The 23,132-nt window shown below is 39.2% G+C and overlaps 2 protein-coding genes across 2 annotated transcripts; both read right to left on the reverse strand.

Moving 5' to 3' along the window:
* Positions 1–2,661: 2,661 nt before the first annotated feature.
* On the reverse strand, positions 2,662–18,743 carry LOC133853675 (protein arginine N-methyltransferase 1.6). The gene is made up of 14 exons (XM_062289671.1): positions 18,375–18,743; positions 18,023–18,257; positions 15,799–15,924; positions 15,058–15,219; positions 14,857–14,975; positions 14,680–14,759; positions 13,941–14,212; positions 13,591–13,827; positions 13,210–13,283; positions 10,643–10,736; positions 10,400–10,549; positions 10,199–10,273; positions 3,056–3,152; positions 2,662–2,928 (listed from the first exon to the last, which is right to left on the reverse strand). The coding sequence occupies exons 1-14, from the start codon at positions 18,665–18,667 to the stop codon at positions 2,771–2,773; spliced, it is 2,172 nt and encodes a 723-aa protein (XP_062145655.1). The 5' UTR covers positions 18,668–18,743; the 3' UTR covers positions 2,662–2,770.
* A 3,747-nt stretch (positions 18,744–22,490) lies between these two features.
* Positions 22,491–23,057, reverse strand: LOC133853900 (uncharacterized). The gene has a single exon (XM_062289922.1). It carries the CDS (start codon positions 23,055–23,057, stop codon positions 22,491–22,493), a length of 567 nt encoding a protein of 188 aa, XP_062145906.1.
* Positions 23,058–23,132: the final 75 nt, after the last annotated feature.

Consider the following 23,132-nt stretch of genomic DNA (forward strand, 5'->3'; position numbering starts at 1 on the left):
CGATTAAAATAGAAGTCTATCTATTTATCAAAGATCAAAAGAACACAGCTGGCTAGAGTTTCGTGCTGATAACGTGTTATAAATTCCAATAAAATAACAAGACAAGACAATAAAATAACAAGTGTCCTACTTGTTAGAGGAGCATCGTCTTTTTTCCTTAAACTTCCCATAAGCGAATCAGCCACCACTACGATCTTCTTCAGCTGGGGCTTCAACATCTTTTGCTTCCTTCATGCGTTTGCCACATCTAACATAGTGTCGTTGGTGGTTCCTGGGTGGTGGGTTTATTTTTTCTCATTCTGTTGGAAGGGATGTTTTCCCTGTAGGGGTGTCAGTCTCGGCTTGATGGAGAGCCCGTTTTTTGTGGAGGCGAAGTCCTTCCGATTCTCGGTGGAAGCAAGATCTGCCGAGCTTCGGGTGGAGGAAAAGTGGAAAGGTTTTTCAGGTTCTGCTGTGTTCGGGTTGAGCTGCTTTGCCTGGTTGCTGTCGAGGATGGAAGAAGTATTGGGTAATCTTGGGATTGAGGGATTTGTCAAATCCTTTAGGGAGGGGTCTAAGGTGACAATCGCTCGGAGAGGTGAAAACAAGTCTGGGCGGTTCTTGGAGGTAGCTGTGTTCGACGGAGGTCGGAGAGGGCGTATTCTCTTTCCTGAAGGTCGGGACTGGAGAGGGTGGAGCCGTGTGTCCGGGGAGCTGAGCAAAATTCTGGATTTTCTGGGAACCACAGTTGGGTCGTCGTCTTCTGGCGGTCTTCCTTCCTCTGGTGGTGTTCCGTCGGGCGTTAAGCTGGGGAATGGAACAGGACGTCCGTCGTTTGCGGAGGTGGTGAGTTCTGCAGCTTCCGTCTCTGGAACTAGGGTTGCGGCAAAGATTGATGGGGATTGGCCTTTGCCGGTCAGGTGCGACGTGGAGAAGACGAAGCTGCGGGGAATGGAGATGGGGGCGGTTCGTCAGGGGAGAGATTGCTCTGTCCTGGAGGAGCAAGCGGGTGGCCCCTCGGGGTTGGTCCATCGTGCAGATGATCAGCTCAGGTCTCGAGGTTGTGTCTGCAGATCGGCTGGCGTGTCCAGGGATCCAGATGTTGAGGGTGACGGTTCTCTGCAAAGGGATGGCGTGTTTGGAGTGTTCGAGAAGGTTTTTAAAATTTTGGGGCGTTTCTCCAAGGCGCTGGTTTGGGCCTGTGGATCTTCGAATAAGTTGGGCTTTAAGTCTTTGCTTGGGTTTAAACGTAGGGTGGGTTTTGTGGCGGGCCGGGTGCTGAAGAGGGTTAAGTCAGTTGTTAAGAGGTTTCGGGCTGGGGCTATAGTGGTTAAGCCCTATGCCAATCTGGACGCTGGTTCGGGCCTTAAGGGTTCTTCGGTCTCTGGTGGGATTTCGGGGCGGAGATCGGGTCCGGGGTGTCCTCTGCGTTCGACGGAGGTCCTTGGGAGCGCTTGTCGGCCATTCATGTCGTCGGCGGCAGATTCTGGGGTGGATCTGGGTCTGTCTCCTTCCGAGGCTAGTCCCAGTGATCGGCAAATCATTCCGGTGGTCGAGTCCGTCGAATCCGTCAATCCGGTTACCTTACTTCCCCCTCTTCCAGCGCCGTTTTTGATTCCTCCGGTGATTCTGAGTGATCTTCTTTCTGGGGTGCGGTCTTCTTTGGCTTCGAGTTCTTCTGGTTCAGGGCCTTTCCTTTGGCAGGCAGCGGCTCTTCCGTTGGCTGGCTCTGTCTTGGTGCGGTCGGGTGTTGAGGATTTTCAGTCTGGAGAGCTTGGTGCCTCGTCTGGCAGTGCTGGGTTTGTTTCCGTCGGCGTTGATTTTGGTGTTCCTTCAGGAGCTCTCATTCGGCAGGCAGTGGTGCACTCGGGTGACCCTGCCTTGGTTAGGAGTTTTGGTGGGGATCTTCCTTTTGGGAAGGTTGGAGGTCCTCCCGGGGTTTCGGCTTTCATTCCCCCTCTTCAGTGGGTTTTGTTTCCTCCGTGGCCAAGACCGTTATTCTCTATGGTTGGGTGCTCCCAGTTGCATGGGGTGTCGTCTGGGATGGTTGAGGTAGGAGATTCTTCAAAGGGGGTTGATCCGAAGGAGAGTGTTGTTATTTACCCCAGGGTAGTGGAAGAAAGTAGGTCGTGCTTTCGCACGATAAGGGTTACGTTCGTGGGATCTAATCAGAAGGGTTTCCTTGATTTTTTGTCCTTGCTTGAAGATGAGCGCTTTAACTCTGATTCCCCTCCTAAGAAGGTTAAGGAGGCATTAAGGAAAAAGGGAAAAAGAGAGGTCAAGAATCTAGAATGTTCTATTAATTTCGATGCTAAAGGAGTGGGTTCTAGCCGACTTAGGAGTAAGAAGTTGGGGGTTTGATGTAGATTTTCTTTTTTTCTTTTTTTCTTTTTTTATGGTGTCCTTTTTGTATACTCCATGTATGCTTAGGGGCGCCTTTTACGCTTTTCTAATATATTCTGCCTATTACTTATCAAAAAAAAATATATATTGCAATATATGAAACTAGTTCTTCAGGAACTATCCATGATTCTTCTCTATTATTGTGTGCTTTTACTTACAACTCAATACTCTTTTTTACAAACAGAATCATAATGGAAGGTTAAAGAATATGAAATGATAGTACATAAATTAAAATGCTACATCAATGTATTACATGAATGTTATGAAGTTCTAACCCAATGCATGAATGCATTCATAACATATATCGCCATTGATTTATTAATTTGTTACAATTATCAAGAGAAGGAACATTTGTAACTGCCTGAGTGCCAAAAAAAAAATGCAAATATCATAGGAAGTCGTGTCCGATGATGAGTTCACCATTGGAGGCGTCAAAAGATGCTTCAATCACAGTAGAAAGATAATCACCCATATTTCTTGATTCATGGATCCCAACTGCAACAGGTTGGGCTAGAAGCTTTACTCCTTGCTTCCAATATCTCTTATCTGAAACAACATGTCACGTCAGATATACAAGCAAGAGAGTCGCTTTACTTGCTGAAGGTTGCTTAACAAAGATATAGCGGAAAACGAAGTTGCCATTTAACCACTTCTAAATTGAATTATGCCGTACCTGGCCCCGTAGATAACACAATGGAATTCTTTGAATCCATCACCCAATCAATCCATAATGCAAAGCCATGGCAAATCCCAGGCTCAGTAAATTCAACCTGCAACAAACACTTTCAACAATCAATTAAGCAAGACAATTTGATCCTTCAAATGTAATAAAATATTTATGGCAGCCATATATACATACTCTTACAAAAGCATTAGATTTCAACAGAAATAATAAAATTGATTATTTGTGTAAAGTACCTATTGTAGTTTTATTACTGATGCGCAAAACAAAACTACAGCCATTTTGACTGCCACAAAGTGAATTCAAAATGTAAAAGAATGTTCTAATGGGAAAGCAAGAAAAATTCAGTAGTTTTTAGTCTGGGGATGTTACATAATGACCAAAAGTTTTTGCCGATCTGATGCCATACATGAGCTCAATAACTACTTCAATCAGTAGGCTAGGTCATGGTTATGACTTAAAACCATTAAATTCCAATGACCAGGTTTTACTGAGCACATTAAATTGTTTAATTATTGGTGCCTAGGAAACAGCTATGCATCCGTTCACCATGTCTGATGCCTAAACATGCCATATACCATGGATATGCATTTCACAACCATAGATTAATCTATCATTGGTGCTCAGACATAAGAATGAGGCAATGGTTAGCAATGTCTGATGCCAGACTATAACATGGGAATTTTTTTTAGATGTCTGAGATGCCTCTCACTCTCTCTCCCTATCTCTCTAATGACGACGCGTGTAGGCATGTCCCGTCATTGCTAGTCTTGCTGGTTGGTTTTCCGGATGTGGGTGGGGTTTTTTCTTCGTTGTTAGGCTCCTCTGGTTCTTGGCTGGTTGAGATGGCTTCTTCCAGTGGGTTCCCCGTCGAAGCTAAATCTTTCAAATTTGTTTGGGTGGAGGGAGTACCTGATTTACGAGTCTATAAAAGAAGTAGAGGGCTCATCCGATCAATAGCAATGGGGAAGGCTACTATGTCACGGTTGCTAGACACCATGAAGGCTCTCCTTCATGCAGAGAGTTCTAAGGAGTTTGTGAAGTCATCGTGGGTGGGGGCTAATGCTTTTATTGCTCAACGTGGCCCAAACCGGTGTAGCCGTTTTGTCTCGATAGATGTTACCTTTTTTGAGTTGCAACTATATTTTTTATCCACCCACACTTCGTTTTAGGGAAGAGTCTGAATGAAAAGAAGTTTTCTATGAGTAGTCCTTCACCTATTCCTACTCCAGTGCCAAGCATGACAAACAACAACCGCTTGTTGATGAGTCTCCTACTGATGAGTCGTATGTGCTACCGCCAGTGGATGAGCTGAGAGTTTACTCCAAAAGCCAAAAAAATAAGGCTATTCCTGATGCCACTTGCCGAACATCTGACCCTGACTCAGGTAATAGTACTTCGACCCCTAATTTAAATTCTTCAATACCTTTTGTTGACGGTATGAATCTACCTATTGCTCAACTAAGGAGCTAGATCTTGTACTCAGCATCCTATATCTAACTGAGTATCCAATTAGCATCTTTCACCCTTGTATCGTTTCTTTATATCCAAATTGTCTTCCGTGTTTATTCCTCAAAATTTACAAGAGGCAAATAGCGATCCAAAGTGGAGGGAAGCGATGCAGGAAGAGATGAGAGCCCTACACAAAACTAACACATAGGAGCTAGTCGAGTACCAAGTGGAAAAAATGCAGTTGGATGCAAATGGGTGTTTACAGTGAAGCATAAGGCCGAGGGATAGTGGAAAGATATAAAGCCATATTGGTTGCTTAAGGCTTTACTCAAACGTATGTGATAGACCACGAGGAGACCTTTGTCCCGGTAGCAAAGATGAATTATATTCAAGTCCTACTTTCTTTGGCAACAAATTTAGATTGACCGCTTCAGCAGCTTGATGTGAAGAATGCATTTCTTCATGGAGATCTAGAGGAAGAGGTTTACATGAAACTCCCTCTCCTGGTCCTCAATTCTCCTCAACCAAAGGTAAAGCATGTAAATTGAAAAAGGCCCTATATAGACTGAAAGAGTCTCTGAGGGCTTGGTTTGAGAGATTCTCTTGAGCTATACAAAGATTTGGCTATAACCAAAGTCAAGCAAATCACACATTGTTCATCAAACATTCGTCATAGGGAAAAGTAACTGCCTAGATTGTTTATGTAGGACAATATCGTGTCGAATAATAATTGTCTTGCCACACACTCTCTCTCTACCCGCGGCTCCCAACCCCTCTTTCATTCATTGTCAAGGTGGTTCTCCGCCGATTTTTGTTGGCGACACCTTGGAGAATGGTTATGTGAGCGGTGCGTGGTGGCGCATTTGTTTCGATCCCCTTTGGGGGTTGACACCTGCAGTTGGGTACGTAGAGCTGGTTCTATGTGCAAGCTAAATCTTTTTTGTTCTCAGTGGGGCAAGGGCCTGTAGAGCTCATGGTAGCGGAAAGCTTTCGCAGGGGTAGTCCTTTTGGGCTCACGTTGTACTGCATGGCTGTTGTCTATGGAGGAAGAAGTTTTGCGAAATTCTTGGGGTTGAAGATTTCGTCAAGTCTTTTAAGGAGGGGTCTAAAGTGACCATTGTGCAGAGAGGTGGGAATAGGTCTGGTCATTTCTTGGAGGTGGTGGTCTACGCCATGGGTGGATGGAGAGGTCTGGTTCTATTTCCCAAAGAACATGATGGGCGGGGTTGGAGCCGTGTTTCAGGCAAGCTATCTAAAGTCTTGGCATTTCTTGAAGATGATGAGAAGATGGGTAAGGCAGTTGAGTCTATGTCGTTCGTGGAGGTGGTGCGTACGATGGCTCCTGTCTCTATCAAGGGCTGCAGGAAGAAGCGCGTTGGTGCGTCCGGTGTGTCTGAGATGGAAACGCAGCAGGCAATGGCTTGGGGCATTTTGGAGGAGAATTTTCCAATGGGTCAGGACTGCTCTGCGGTGGTTCGGCAGCCAGTGGATTGTTTTGCTTTGGAGAAGCAATCGTTTTGTCCCCTAGGTAATATCCTTCATGTTTCTGATGACTCCAGGTGCAGTTCGACGAGTTGCCGGGTTACAGAGGGTGATGTTGACCCCTTGGCTAAGGAAAATGATGGAGTTAGCAAGAAGCTTCTTGATCTATTTCGGGAGAGGATCGATTGGGCTTGCATGCTTACGCCGATATTGGGCCTTAAGTGTTTTGGGCTTAAGCGCGCAAGGCGGGCCGGATGCTCAAGAGGGCTAAGGTTGTTTTAAGAAGGGCCCGGTTTCGGGTAGGGTCTAGTAGCTTGGGTTCCAAGTCCATTACCAAGAAGGTTGTTTTGGTGGTTTCTGACACTGTTGTGGATTCAAGCTTGGTGTCTTCATCGAGTTTTGGGTTTTGTGGGCTGGTTCCTGTTGGGATGTTTGGGTTTCCTTCTGTTTTTGGGTTTTGCGGGTGTTTTATCTTTTTCTTTTTAATGTTTTGGTGTCATTTTTGTATACTTCATGTATGCTTAGGGGTGCCTTATATTTTTTATAAATTTATCTACTTACCTATAAAAATAAAAAATAAAATAAAAAAATCATTTTGATTGGTAATGATAATAAGTATAGAGGTTGAAAAAATATCTAGTCAGCGGATTTGAGATAAAAGACATGGGCAATTTGAAATACTTTTTGGGCATTGAGGTAGCAAGATCGAGATATAGTATCTTCCTCTCCTAGCGAAAAATATGTTCTTGATCTACTCAATGAAACAGGGATGCTCGATTGTGAATCCAATAGAGCAAAATAAAAAGTTAAAAGAAAGCGATGAGAGTTCTCTAGTGGATAAAGGTAGATACCAATGATTGGTTGGAAGGTTAATATATTTTTCACACACTTGTCCAGACATTGCCTCTGTAGTAAGTGTAACGAGCTAGTTTATGCATTCACCCCAGGAGTCTCATATGGAAGCAATTTACAGAATACATCAATATTTGAAATCTTCATCAGGGAAAGGGATGTTGTTTGCCTGACATGATCATCTAAAAGTAGAAGGTTATAAAGATGTAGATTTGGTTGGGTCAGTCACCGATTGAAGACCTACTTCGGGATACTACATTATTAGAGGAGTAAATCTAGTTTTCTGGCATAGTAACTAGAAAGAAACAGTCAATGGTTACTAAATCTAGTGCATAAGCTGAATTTCGAGCCATGGTCCAAGGGATACGTGAATTATTATAGTTGAAGGTTCTACTGAAAGAACTTGGATATGATTGTAAGGAGCCTATATTGCGCCAACAAGGCTGCGATTAATATCACTCATAATTCAATTCAACATAATCAAACTAAACACATTGAAATTGATAGACATTTTATCAAGGAAAAATTGCAAGCAGGGTTGATTTTTACTACACCTTATGTGAAGACAGGGAAGCAACTTGCAAATATTTTAGCAAAGGGAGTGTTTAGTAGTGTTGTTCATCTAGCCTCGGGCAAGCTGGGCATGCAAGATATCTTCGCCACAGCTTGAGGGGGAGTGTTGAAGATATACGACTAATATGATTTGATTTTATTCTAGGATTTGATTTCCTTTCCGCACATTTTCTCATTTATTGTAATACCATATTAGTATGTTGCTTCATATATAAACAAGTGTAGATGTATCATTGTATCATCGCGAAATAATAAATTCTTCCTTCTTATCTTTCATCTAAGCAAACATATTTGTTCTGGATGTGAAGGATTTTGGGTTCGCAGGTATGGTTCTTCCTACAAGTAATGGTAGATTTAATTCTTTGTTGGATTCTCGGGTGGATGGTTCAGGTTGTGGGGCTGTTACAAAGAACATGAGTTGGTCGATGAAGAGGGTCCTAGTTTAGACCATCAAGCCTTATTTCCTCCTTCTGTATGAGGGTGGAGGGGTCTGTAGTGCAGGGCAGAAGTAGGATGAGGAGGGATCTGCTCAGCTAGAGGTTGGTGAGGCTTGTTCAGGGTTGATCCGGGGCAACACCAATGCTGCTCCAACCCAGACTCTTCTTCGTTGGGAGGGGAGCAACGATGTGGCTTTTGTTGTGATTTCTTCATTGGCTGAGCAAGAGAGATTAGCAACCCTAGAAAGGAAATGTTTCCTACAATGGAATTGAGGGTTACAGAGGGTTGTGGGCTTGATTGTGAGAAGGAATTACTGGCCTTGGATATCTTTCCTTGGGGTGAGCTTGTTCTTTATGAGCCAAATATTGTTATGGAAGCTCTTCACAGAACGATGTCTACCGCATTGACTGGGGGATTTATCTCTGGCTTTTCTGAGGGGCGAGGAATGATGATACACTTTCTGTCTCTTATCTTCTTTTTGTAGATAATACCCTTTTTTCCATGGGATTGCTTTGGATAATCTTCGGTATTTGTGATGCGTTCTTCTTTGTTTTGAGGTTGTCTCAGGGTTAAAGATTAATTTGGCCAAATCTGAATTGCTTCCTATGGGTGATGCGCTGAATGTGGATGCTTTGGCTCGTATTCTGGGTTGTAGGGTATCATCTTTGCCTTTAAAATATTTGGGCCTTCCTTTAAGGCCAAATTTATATGAGATACAATTATTGAGAAAATGGAGAGAAGATTAGTGGGGTGGAAAAAACTTTATCTATCCAGGGGCGGTCAATTAGCGTTGATAAAGAGCACATTTCCCAATTTGCCTGCTTATTACTTTTTTCTTTTCCCTATCTTGATCAAATAGAAAAGCCGTAGAGGGATTTCTTGTGGGGTGGTTTGGATAACGAGTCTTAGTTCCATCTTGTTAACTGGAAGAAGGTTTGTACTCCCCTTAGTCTAAGAGATTTGACAATTAGGAGTTTGCTCACCTTCAATCAGGCTTTGTTGGGAAAGTGGTTATGGAGGTATGCCATGGAGAGAGGCTTTTTGGCAACAAGTTGTGGATAAAAAATATGGTAGTTTGGCAAGCGGATGGTGATCTAAAGTTGTCACAGGTCCTTACGGAGGTGAGTCTACAGAAATATATTAGGAGGGGCTAGGATGCCTTCTCTAGTTTCATTTCTATCGACGTGGTGATGGCTTTCGAACCAAGTTTTGGCATAAAGGATCATCAATTAAAGTACTCCTTTCCAGAGTTATTTTGCATTGCAAGGAACACGGATGCTCTAGTGGCAGACCATATGTTTACTCACAATGGCGAGATGCATTGGGATATGAATTCTATTAGATTGGTCCATGATTGGGAGGTGGAATTTGTTTCTTCTTTTTTCAATACTCTATATTATGTGATGAGTCAATAAGTGAAAGATAAGTATTGTTGGGTTCCCTCCGAAAGACAATCTTTTGAAGTCAACATTTTACAAAGCTCTCCTCCCCAATGCTGACAACTCTTTTCTTAGGAAGAGCGTCTGGAGGTCAAAGGCTCCTTAAATCTCCGCAAGTATCACATCATAGTGATAGATTGGTGTTGTATGTACAAAAAGAGTGGGGGAAACTTCTGATCACCTCCTTCACTTTGACATTGATCACCTCCTCCATTTAGACATTGAGAGACTTGTGGGTTTTGGTTTTTAAGATGCTTGAAGTAGAGTGGGTTACGCCTAGACAGGTGGTGGAGCTCCTGGCGTGTTGGAAAAGAAGGTTTAATCGAAAGGATTTGAATGTTATTTTGAATGTAATCCCTTCTTGTCTAATGTGGTACGTTTGGCGAGAAAGGAATGCTCGAAGTTTCAATGATTGTGAGAAGACAAGCTCGGATAGCTTTGTTTCCTTAAATCCCTCAATGAGTGGATCTCTATTAACGCCTTTCTTGATGTCTCTAACTTTGTAGATTTTCCTTTCTTGATGTCTCTAACTTTGTAGATTTTTATACTATCTTTCCTTGTTCTTGATCTTACTAGGTATTTTTCTCGTGTACATCATGTGTACTAGGGTTGTATCTCTTGTGCTTTTTAATAAATTTGCTTTACTTGTTAGAAAAAAAAAAAAAAAAAAAAAAAAAAAAAAAAAAAAAATCAAATGCCATAATGCAAAACATGCAATATATCCCAGATGTACTTTTCAAATAAATTAAAGTATATAAACCAGCATAAAACACTTAAAACATGTTTACAGAGCCGAGCAGGAACTATTTGTTACCAAGATTAGCTAACAGATGACCAAATTCTTATAAGTATATATCTAAGACTAATACCACTTTGGTACAAAGTGCAATTGGAATACCTGGGCTTTTCCATAACATGGTCTTATTGGTTTTGAAAAATCAAACTCCATGACTGTAAATATCTCAGTGAGTTCCTGCAACGTTTTTCATGCAGCATCATCAGTGTCAGTGGTAATATTTTCATCCAGAATGAAATTGTACTTCCTTCTGCCTCAGAAATATTCTCTTCGCAAAACATGAATTCTATGTACATTCACTACCTTAATTTCCCCACACTGCCAGATATAAAAAGGCAAACAGGGACCCTCTTCTGGTGCAGGTAATTCACCACATGCCCCTAAGGTAGTATTTACAACTGAATGGTCGAAACCTTCAATCTTACTCAAGCAGCGCCGACTGCTCCAGAGATCCTGAATAAAAGTTTTTCCAATCCCATGCTCTAATAATCAGCTAATGGGTTCAAACAAATAAGATACAATGAAACAAGTACAATACTAACTTACAGGGAGAGACATTGCACAAGCCTTCAGTATTCCTTTACAAGGCATTATTAGTACATCTTCTGAGAGAACAGGACCAAGCACAGTCCTCTCCTTCCTTAAACCAAACCAAAACAAAAAGGAATTAAAAGACCAAAAAACAAAAATAGAAGAAGAAGAAGAAGTAAATATGCAATATCTGAACTATCAATGGACCACCTTCATTTAAACACTTCCAACACTGCACTAAGCTCATTTGGACAAAGCAAATATTTACATACACGAAATATCCCTGAAAACATCTTAATGGTGGATCAAATTCATGTATAGGTGAATCATTCACATAAATTGATGGGCAGTGTGTATTAGTCCGTAGGAATACCAAACATCTAAAGGACACTTTATGTTAAACAGTTCAGACTAATGCACAAAGTAATCAATCTTTAGAACCTTCATAGGCTCACCAGAACTATTAATAGTAATATTTTACAAATCCACCTTTATGAAAATCTTTTATATATATATATAAGTAATTGAAATATCATTAAAAGTGGGAAAAAAAAAAAAAAAAAAAAAAAAAAAAAAAAAAAGAAGTTGGCCAATAACAACTAGTGCTTTTGAGTTGACCACAAAAAATACACCTCTTATGAACCACAATTATATTAGGATCTGATGCTTCAAAGAGAAAGCATATGTTCACATGAAACTTTTTTGATAGGTAATAAACAGAATATAATAAAAACGAAAAAGGCGCCCCTAAGCATACAGGGAGTATACAAAAAGGACACACACAAAAAAAAAAAAAAAAAAAAAAAAAGGAAACATCCGAAAAACCCAAAAAAAGAAAATTACATCAAACCCCCATCTTCTTGCCCCTGTCCCGACTAGAACTCATTCCCCTAGCATCGAAATTGATAGAACATTCTAGATTCTTGACCTCTCTTTTCCCCTTTTTCCTTTTTATCTCCTTATCCTTCTTAGGAGAGGATCAAAGTCAAAGCGCTCATCCTCGATCAAAGCCAAAAAATCTAGAAATCCCTTCTGATCAGATCCCACGAACGAAACCCCCATCGTGCGAAAACACGACTTGCTCTCTTTCACATGAAACTTACACCTCTAATGTTTGAGAGGTAATAGTTGATGCCAGAACTAGACTTATATTCAGGGTATATCTAAACTAAAATTAAACGTTTTGACACACACAAACATGATCATTAAGATCGATGCAAATGGAGGTCAGTATCGCTGATGCTTTAAGGAGAAAGCATATATTCACACTACTAACATTTTTTGGGAGGAAATTGCAGATGGCTACAATCACTTATTGAGTGTCAACAGACATGTGCCTAATCTACATCTTATCAGTGCCAAGTACACAACAACATAATCCCAAACCCACAAGTTCCATGTGGGCATAAGTTTGGCACATCTTAAATATGTCAACTGGCTTATTGAATGCTATTATTTGACACAAACTGTAGATCTTAGCTGTCAGAACAGGTTTTTAGGCTTGTCAATTTTTCAATATCTAGTGTAAAATGAGCCATATATTGATGCCTTGGAAATGCAATTTATCAAAAGGGAAAATTGCACCATTAATCCTTGTGGTGAACCTAATTACATATCATTACATGTGGTATAAAAAATAATTTTAAGCTCCTTGTGGTAGGCTAAAATTACAAACTACTCCCGGAAGTCGTTTTTCGTCTATAAATTTAATAGAGACCGTTAGGTTGCCACGTCAGTCCCCATAAAAACGCGACATGTGTCACTCTTAATAAAAAAAATACATTTAAAAATTAAAAACTTAAAATACTACTAAAAAAAACAAGGGTTTTGGGGGTGGTAGCCACCTCCTTTGGGGAGGGGGCCACCCTCCAAAGGTGGCCGGCGCTACCTCTAGGGTGGCTCACCACTACCACTATGGGCTGGGGGTGGCTGCGGTGACACCGGCCACCCTAAAACCAAACCCTTGTTTTTCTTTTCTTTCTTTTTGTCAAAAAATAATAATATTTTAAGTATTTAATTTTTAATATATTAATATTTTTTTTATTAAGAGTGACATGTGTCGCGTTTTTATTAGGACTGACGTGGCAACCTAATAGTCTTTGTTAAGTTTGTAGACGGAAAACAACTTCAGGGAGTAATTTGTAATTTTTGCCTACCACAAGGACCTTAAAACTATTTTTATACCACAGTGAGTGATTTGTAATTTAGGCCAACCACAAGGACCAGTTGTGCAATTTTCCCTTATAAAAAAGATACATGATGCCGTGCTGCCCATTACAAAAAGTAGAGTTGTAAGGCCTTTGGTCCTTGATTCTTCATGACTGATAATTGTTTGTTAAAAAATGAAGATATTAAATCCATTATAGAATATAACATAGAAATATAGACGGACACATTACTTTACAATGTTCAGGGCCAAATAAAGTAGGCATGTTTACAAGATCCAAAGAAGTGTTGCTAACATGTAGAAACTCTAAGCTATGTTTATAAGTCACACTGGCTGCCACCAGGATCCACATGTTGTCTTGTAGATATTCATTAAAGGATAAAATACTGCAAGATCAAATAACAATTGGATTTACCAAAACCGCAGGTTCTGCCATGGAAGCATGCCATCATTTCCATAATAGAATGGTTCTCCAATCAATAGATCAACCTACGGATGAAGCACACAATAACAAATTGTTTATATTCAAAATGTAATTGGTTAATACTAGCTTGGAGTAATATATTTAATTGAAACAAAATTTATCAAAGAAAAGTGGAAAAATGTCATAATGCTCAACCAAACATCTACTTCTACTATAAATAACATTCAACTGGATATGACCACATGGTTCAGCTACTATAACTTTGGCATCTCAAACCACCTGTTCGGTCCCAAATGTGAGAAAAAAGAAAAAGAAAAAAAAAATTCAAATGCATGTCATAGAGGAATCCTAGCTAAATTAGGACGGAATTACCTTTTTCTGATGCGTATCATGCATAGTCAAATATGTTTTCCTCTTTTCAAGAACTTCTACACGATCCATTGAAAAACCATTTGCATCAGCAACAGCTTGCAAATATTGGGCACCCTTGTCTCGCAGCCCCGGAAACAATGCTATTACATGTGATGTTCTTGAAAGATGTGCAACGAGAAGAGTTAAGAAAAGACTATCATCCGCAACAACGCATAGTGAGTTAACTCTTTCCTGCAACTGTAGAAAGCACCTCTGATTTAAAAGAAGTAAAAGATGTGGACAAATAGAATGAGGATGAGAAAAGGTTTGTGTATAAGAACATGCATGTCAGAGCGAGAGAGGTATCTTACAGCATTTCTCATGGATTTCAACATGGAATCCCTCCATTCACTGTCTCCATAAATTGCTATTCTTTCTGGTGACAGTATGAGCTGCGAATCCCCACTGTTGAAGCTATACTGCATAACCTCAGTTCTTGGGGCTTGGGTCTTAAGATTATAAGAGATGCTAGTTTCAGTATGAACAGCATGCAAATGAATCTCTTCGTCCTTGGAAATGGACATACCTTCGCCTGGAACAAACCAAACACACTGTTTCCAGTGGTCACACCAATGCCTGGCACCTGGAGAAGCATCAAACCAAAGCATGAACTACAAAGTTTTTCTAAGGAACTCATGTGTTAGTTGAAAGCCCCAAGTGTATTTCTGAAATTCTTTAGGGTGAATTTGAAAGCAGCATCAGGCATGAAACAATGCCGTACAATTTAACTAGTGAGAAAAACTTTCTTGAGCATGTTCTAACAGAAAAGCTATGTAGCTTATCATCGACATAGTTACTGAAAGACATGGATGCCACAAACGTTTGGTAAAGATTGGTTAAGAGGTAGCAAAATTTATTTTTCAGGTACTATATTTCACATAAAAATTATAAACTTATATAGGGTAAATATTCATTAACTTCCTCTAGGTCACTTAAAAATACACTTCTTTATCAAGGTGCCTAACTTCCTAAGCACAGTAAGTGCATCACTACAGCGGAAAGTAGAATGAAAATGATTATCACTCACAAGAGAATCCTATATATAACCACCTGAGTCTTTTGTTGAGCTTATCCATGCAGGGGCAGTAGAATAAAAGAAGTTCCCTTCACAATCAAGCTGAAGTATCCACCTGAATAAATACAAAAAGATACACACACGGAGTTGTCAGAACCATCCTGAAAGGATGCATTTGCAGGAAATTAATATTGCAACACAGATGTGATTACCATGAAACTATAGCATTAACTCTTCCATCATTAGTTGCCTTTATGTGCAGCTCAGTTTCTCGATGACTCTCTGGCCGTTTCCAAAAATCAAATTCAAAAATTTTGAAGGGTTCTGACAGCTGGATGAATCTTAATTTGAGTAGGTATTAAAACACTAGTATTTTTCAAGATGGTTTGATGAAGAGTAATTCATATCATTACCAGCTTTATTTCTTTTATTGCATCACAACGCATGGCATATTGCTGGGGTTTCACATGTAAAATACTATCCAACCCACTTGGAATAAGATGGATGCCATCACATGCTTCAGCTTCATTATTTCGTAAATCATGCAGCTTCCACAAAAATGAGCTTTCAACCAGCTGAGGGAGGGCAAGAAGAGAGGGGGAAAAAAGAATCAACCCTGGTTAGCCTGGAAATGATTAAATGAATCCAATCTCAACCTAGAAAAACAATAAATATATAAATAAATAAACTTAACAGATAGCATAATAGTTCACCACCAATTAGTGAAATAAAATTCCATATGTTAAGTAGCTAGTAACACAAAAGTTTAGAGGAAGCACCATAAGACCATTAAGTGCAATTACATAAAAAGAGAGGATAAGAATAGAAAATCGGAAGAAAGACACAAACATAGGGGCGGTCAATTTTCGGAGGAGAAGCAAATTGCATCTCATAACACAAACTTAGGGTTGGCCAGAAAGCATTTTAGAAACATTGGCTTTTGCAAAAGGCTAAGATCACTCTTAAAGGACAAATGCAATACCAGAACATGCATACCATAAGTGCATAACATGTAAACTCTTATTTATTTAGAAGATAAAAAAAAAGTAAAATAAATAAATAAATAACAGAAAGAACAAAAGGTAAAATTATATGCCAAACCAATTTCACAATTGAGAACATAACAAAGAAAAGTAAAAGGGATCTGTGAACACCTGACCATAAGTAGTAGCTCGATAGGGGACCGTTTGTGGATTTTCCACCAACAACGTGTCATGTGCATGTTGTAGAGTTGGTATTAGCCCCTCACCCAGTAATTCAGAATCTAGTATCTCACTAACCTGCAATATAGATTGCAAGACCCAATAAACCAAGGAACCAACCAAAGCAGTCCGTGCTCAAAATGGAAACATTTTAATGAAATCCAAGAATCCATCTTTATACAACCAACTGTGGCTTGTGGTGATGGATCCCATATTCATCAATGGCCTTCATCTCATCTTAAATAATGGATATTTTAAACTTTTCAGCCTAAAAAGCTACATGAAACAGAATAGGAACATTTTCAGTTTTCACTTCCACAAGCCATCCAAAGAGTATTTTAGTTTCTTTATGATTAAAACTACGGGAAAATATACTCTCTTTTTTTTGAATAATTCTGATATTATTGAGGGAAAAAGGGGCAAAACCCTTGTACACTTTTCGTGTACAAGAGGGACTTAACCCTATAAGCTACTACAATGTAAAAAGCAAATCAAATCAACCAGATTTGCTAAGACAAAGTTAGGAACATTTACAAGACCCCATCCCAAGAGAGATCTCAAAAAAGAAAATTTTAGAAAGAGCACGTTGGTCTCACTATCCTCAAAGAGACAACTATTCATTTATCTCCAAATGCTCCACATTAAGAGAGCAGGAATAAGTTTTTTGCACTTAACCCCATGAACTGACAACTTTATTGCACTTACCCCGTCAAACTACCATTTGTGACACTTTGACCCCCTCCAACTACCATATATATATGCAAAGAGCCCCCTTCATTTGTTGAGGGAGTTAAACCCATCGGAAAAGTGAGCACGTGACATGCATGTGCTCATTTTTTACCAAAAATAACAAAAAGTGCTCTCCAAGTAAAAAATATACAAAAAGAACTTTAAAAACTTTAAAAACACACACACACACACTCTTTAAAATCTTACTAAAAAAAAAGTGTCAATATTTGGGGTGGTTCGGTCATTCCTTAATCACTGGGGGTGACTTGGTGTAACAACTCAGAGAAAGCGTTAGCCACATCTACACTATCACTCTAAAAAGACTAATCAATTTGGAGATTCCTTAGAATCACTTATAAAGCTCAGGCTCACCTAATAAGGAACCAATGTGAGACTTAGCACTCATGCATATCTTTATAAATTACTCACTTTATGTGAGCTACTCATCTTCTCAATATGAGATTGGGATGTCACAATCTCCCCCCCCCCCCCCCCCCAAAAAAAAAAACCCACTCACCCCTTAAATCCGTAACATTCTCGTCAGGGCCACATCATGCAATATACTCCCCAGTACCGCATAGTTTTACTAGGTTGCTCTGACAATATTTGTAACGACTCAAGAAAAGAGTCAGCCACATCCACACTATCACTTCAAAAGGACTAGTCAATTTGAAGCTTCTTTAAAATGCTAAAATCACTTATAAGCCAAGTATCAATTAGTAAGGAACCAATATGAAACTTAACACTCATAAGTGTCTCTATAAACCACTTACTCTATGTGAGTTACACATCTTCTCAATATAAGACTAGGGTGTTACACTTAGCCACCTACAGGACATGGTTCGGCCACCCTCGAATTACTTAGGGGTGGTTGAGCACCCCTAAGCAATTTCAAGGGTGGCTTGGCCACCCAACAAGAGATGTTTCAACTACCCCACAAGGGTGTTTTAGCCACTCCCAAACCACCTGGGGGTGGCCAAGCTACCTATACGAGGTTTCAGGGGTAGCTTAGCCATCCCCCTGGGGGTTCGGCCACCCCGAAAGAGGAGTCTTCATCAGAGCAAGTGTATTTTCTCCTTAAAACTATCACATATTAGTTGTTTTAGCATTTATTTGGGTTAACAGTTTCAAAATGTGCAATTTGAACAAAAGTGATTTAAAAATGCAATTTTAATAAACACAGTTAAGCGGTTGTTAAATGCCGTAAAAACCTTTTGTTTCTGTCAATTGAGCCTCCTGTGTTTTCAAAATATGAATTTTTACACATTTTCAAACCGTTATTTTTTTCAAACGAGCTCTCAAACAAACGGGACAATTTTCCCAATTTTTGTTTAAAAACGGACATTTGCCCCACGAACTATTGCAGCATCGTTTTCATCATTATCGCTAGCTTAAGTGAAAATCAAGGATCAAACTCAAAGAAAAAAAGAAATAAAAGGCTACCCACAAGAATATCTGCGAGCGAAGGGATATCCACGCCAACTTTGAGTTCATCAGAGCGCTTGTTGATAACCGTTATCTTGCTTTCCATACCATTGAGGCACAGAACTTTGCGCATCAACTTCACCATTGGCAGGTAAGACTCACATGCCGTTACGATCCCCTCGGTTCCACGACGGGTCGTTGAGTCCCCGGAGCCCATTGCCCGTGCAGCCATCATCGATAGCAGCCCAGTTCCAGCACTGCGCAGTCATTGTATCACAACCATAACGCGCGCGCGCGCACACACACACACATATATATATATATTGAGAGAGAGAGAGAGAGGCTTGGGCCAATGAGAAAATGGTAGGACATACCCGATATCGAGGACGTGACAAGGTTTCGATACGGTCTTGTCGATGGCTTGGCGGAAGGCTGTGTTTCTTGGAGAGTCATTGAGCATGTCTAAATACGACGTCGTAGCCAAGAGGGGTTTCTGGGAACATTCTGGCAATTGTTCTTCTTGGTCTTGTTCGTCGATGACGACCCATTCTGAGTTGCCGGTGAGTGGGTCGAGTTTGAGCTGGAAGATGCGCTGGGTCGACCCGGAGCTCATGGCTCGGGTGCCCGTTCCCTTTAAGCGAGCCAGCGATCGAGGGGTCAGGGACATGACGAGGGCTACTGAACGATGGCGTTTGTAGTGACTCTGGGTTTTCTCTTCCTTTTGTGGTTTGAATCGTTTGATATTAAAATCTGCGTGCTACAAGTTGCTTCTTTTTCTTCTTCTTAGAAATACCTTCAAAAAATAATTTAATAAAAAATATCAATACTAAAAACTTAAAATTAAATTAAAAATTAATTAATTAAAAAAATTAAAAATTAAAAACAAAAACAAAAATTAAAATTAAAACAAAATTAAACTTAAAAAAATGGATAAATGCAAAATTAGCTCATGTGTTTGGCCTAAATTACAAATCGCTTACTACGGTATAGAAAAATAAAAAATAATTCTAATGTCTTCGGGTTAGGCCAAAATAACAATTTGCCAAGTTGGAGTAGATATTAAGACACCCAATTTGCCAAGGGATGGAATAGTATTGTATTAAGAGCATTAGTGAATAGATCGGTAGGTTGCTGATTTGTAGGCACATGAAAAGTTTGGATCAATCTGACTTGGAGTTTTTCTCAAATAAGGTGATAGACAATCCCTATATACTTTCTTCCCTCGTGGAATATTGGATTCGAGGCTATATGGATGGTTGCCTTCTTGTCACAATATAGCTTGACCGGTTGTGGATGTGCCACATTAAGATATGTCAATGCATGTTTTAACCAAGTAATCTCACAACAAGTAGAAGCCATGGTTATATTTTACTTCAGCTGAAGAATGTGACACCGTTGTTTGCTTCTTAGTCTTCCATAAAATAGGTGAATCTCCAAGTAGTATACAACACCTTGTGACTGATCTTCGAGTATCTCTGCATTGTACCTAATCCGCATCACAAAATACATGTAATTGAATATTACTTATGGTTGAAAAGAGAATTCCTTGTCCTGGAGACTGCTTGATGTATCGTACCACTCTATGTGTTGCATCTAAATGGGATGTGTGTGGCTTGTCCATAAACTTACTCAACACATGCACTGCATAGGCCAAGTCTGGTCTAGTGATGGTTAAATCAATCAAGGGGGAACTTCACAAAACCCACTAAACTTCTATGCGTTTTGAAATTACTCCCCAAAGTTCAAAAACTCTCAATTTAAGCCATCAAACTTCTAATTTTTTGCAATGTCCCTCCTCTGTTATGATTTTCTGTTAAATCCTAATGGTTTGGTCAACACGTGCGTTGCACGTGATTTTTTAACCCTTCTCTCCACGTTATACCCCTCACACTCACATGTGAAAAGTTTAAAATGCAACATGTGGCACTAAAGGATAATGAAATGTGTGGCTCTATTTCTTAGTTCACAATAGTTTACTAAAGATGCTTTCTTCTTCTCAACCTCTCGACCAGCAGCAACGGTCGATCTTACTCTGAACTAGCAGCGCACGTGTATCATGAACGATGAAGCCCTTCGACTAGGCCTGTACAAACGAAGCAGTTATAACCACTAACCACATAACTGCTTTTGAAGGCGGTTATAAATAATCGTTAACCACCTATAGCAAGGCGGTTAGTGGTTTTAGGGTAGACGAAGGTGGTTAACAACCGCTAACTACCTACCCTTATATATATAATTAAAATATAAAAAATATGTATGTTTTGTTGTTTACCAGTAGGCATCGTTTTGGTATTAAAAATACCAAAACGACACCGTTTCATTACTTATGTACTTCAATATTTTAGGGTTTCTATCTCAGTATCTCACTCTCTCTGATTCTCTCATTCGACTCATTCTCTCTACCATGCTGCGCCGCAAGTCTCAAGAGTCAAGACTCAAATTCTCAACTCTCAATCTTAGTTGGTCATTCTCACGCCGCTGTTGTCATTGCAATAGTCCATTTGTGACAGGAAATATTTATATGAGAAACTCTAATAGAGGTTCTTGTTCTCGGGATGCAATATTCCAAGTTGTAGCTACAATATTCCATTTGGGTAATGTTGAGTTTGCAAAGGGGAAAGAAATAGATTCTTCTATACCCAAAGATGATAAATCTCGGTTCCATCTCAAAACAGCAGCTGAACTTTTCATGTACGTGATTCTTCATCACTAGTGAGTAGTGGCAATGAAGTTCTTGGTAATTTCTAAGGGGATAATTGTTTCAAGTAATGTCTGGAATGTGAAATGATAATCCTTAATCTGCATTTTTTTGTTTAGAAGTGATGAGAAGTCTCTTGAAGAGTCGCTATGCAAACGTGTGATTGTGACTTGCGATGAGGCCATAACAAAATGGATTGATCTCTGTCAAACTGATTTTATGTTTTTTAATGATTTGGATTTGAAATGTTGTTGGATTAATTTTAGATTTATAATGTGTGATGTACTAATGGTTGGATTTGTATTTAGATTTGTTAGATTTGAACTAATATTTTGGATTTGTATCTAGAAAAATCGGCTCAAAAGGTCCAAAAAGCCTTATTAAATTTTTCTAGAAAAAATTAAAATCGGCCCAAAATGTCCAAAAATCCACTTATAAAAAATGGTTTTCAAATCGCTAGTTATAAGTTTTAATAACCGCTAACCGCCTAAGCGGAGCAGTTGCGATTGTTAAATTCAATAAACTGCTAACCATAACCTCTTGTACAGGCCTACCTCTGACGATGAAGTTAGTGAATCAGGATTGAGCTATCCGATTTGCAGATGTGGAGCAAGACACGAATCAAAACAGCATTCACAAGACCTAATTTCAGTAAAAGGTTTATGCTTGTGTAAATTATGTGGTAAGATGTGTTTGTTAATTTAATTGAATTTAAAGTTATTTGTTTGGAATTTTTCTCAGTGTTGTATAAATCCTTGAAGGATGGGTTAAACCCAATGTTGTTGTTTTTTCTGTTTTTTTTTTATTATTATTATTATTATTTTATTTTATTGTGATTGTCCAAAATGAAAGAAACCATGGTTGTGATAATTTTTTTTTTTAATGACTTGATCCCAAAATTTGTCTATATGGTGATCAAGTGGTGTCAATGTTGAGGGATTGGCACGAGAATCTAAAGTCTAACGGGCACTAATTGAAACAACCATCTTGAATGAAGAATCGAAATGCAAGATTGAAGTTGCTGAATACAAGTCGAAAATGGAAGTTGAAGCTGCTAATTTTGCCTTAAAACTAGAAAGACAGAAGAATAAGTTTCATTCAATGCAGATGAAGAACCGATTTGTACTTGCATGTTCATGGGGTCTTGTTGTTGTGTTAATGTTATATCCATCTTCTAACATACTTGCGTCATGATGTTGCCTTGATCATCTTTTCAAGAGTTTGCAAGATTGATTTGTAACCATTTGTAATGTGAATTTGTTCACATTCACTCAGTTGAAGCTGCAGTGATTCGCTATTTGCAATGTCCACGTATTTTTAACAAAGCATGTTGAAACACAAGCATCAATCACAATCTGGTTAATTTAAAAGGTTGTGGGTTGAAACATAAGCACATCCAAAGCAAGTTGGACCAAACACATCCAGTATACATCCAATATATAATACTCAATATATTTACATTCAGGGGCGGAGCCAGGAATTAGTTTGTGGGGGGGGGGGGGGGGGGGGGGGGGGGCGAACCTAAATAAATAAATATATATATATATATATATAGTCCAATGTGCGCCCACTTGTAAAATAATAATAATAAAAAAAAAAAGTCTTAATAAACAGTTAAACTTAACTTCATAGTAAACCATAAGTTATAACTGTATACAAAAGTTACATGTCTATAAAATCATATTTAAAAATAACTTTTCTTCCGAATACAAAAGCGTTCTAGTTTGCTATAGACATGTACAAAAAAAAAAAAAAATCCAAAAAAGAACTTCATATCTCCTTCGAATTGTGCTCAATGTCGTCGGTCTTTCATGGAATAAAACTCATCCATTATCATCTCTGTAGTGAAATCCTTAGCAATTTCTTTCTCGATATAAACTACCAAATTATCTGCTAGAAACTCATCTTCCATTCTACTACGTAATCTAGTTTTTACAAGTTTCATGGCAGAAAATGCTCGTTCAGTAGTAGCGGTAGAAACAGGGAGAGTCAACACTAGACGAATCAACCTGTCAATCAAATTATAAATCTTCGATTTTCCTGAAATTGCTAATCCTCTACACAACTCAGATAAAGTGGACATATTTTGAAAATCTGAATGTTTTGGCACATCAAGCTTATAATGATCCAATTGAAATCTCAAAATGATTTTCTCTTGCTCGGTAAAATCTTGAGGATAGAACTTCTCAACTAAGCTGCATATATCATCGATCTTAAATGATTTGTATGCATCTTGAGGGCTTAAAGCGGCACTAAGACAAAGAAGTTCCACTGCATGCTCACTAAATCTATTATCCAGTTCTTGCAATTGGAAGTCTATTGCAGCAATAAATACATCAATTCTAAAATGATGCTCCATTGTCATGAAAGATTCTTCATTTTGGCGACATGATCTACCTCGAGCTCTAGTATAACGAGCATTCATATCAGGAAC

Source organism: Alnus glutinosa, chromosome 13 (assembly GCF_958979055.1).
Source record: "Alnus glutinosa chromosome 13, dhAlnGlut1.1, whole genome shotgun sequence".
NCBI classification, from domain to species: Eukaryota; Viridiplantae; Streptophyta; class Magnoliopsida; order Fagales; family Betulaceae; genus Alnus; species Alnus glutinosa.

Excerpts from the sequence above, each read along its gene's own strand:
- LOC133853900 (XM_062289922.1), bottom strand. The coding sequence starts at position 23,057 with ATGGAGCATCATTTTAGAATTGATGTATTTATTGCTGCAATAGACTTC.
- LOC133853675 (XM_062289671.1), bottom strand. The coding sequence starts at position 18,667 with ATGTCCCTGACCCCTCGATCGCTGGCTCGCTTAAAGGGAACGGGCACC. Across the intron at positions 15,220-15,798 it reads GAGCTACTACTTATGGTCAG|CTGGTTGAAAGCTCATTTTT; the intron begins GTGTTCACAGAT and ends GCCCTCCCTCAG. Across the intron at positions 2,929-3,055 it reads TGTGTTATCTACGGGGCCAG|ATAAGAGATATTGGAAGCAA; the intron begins GTACGGCATAAT and ends ATGTTGTTTCAG.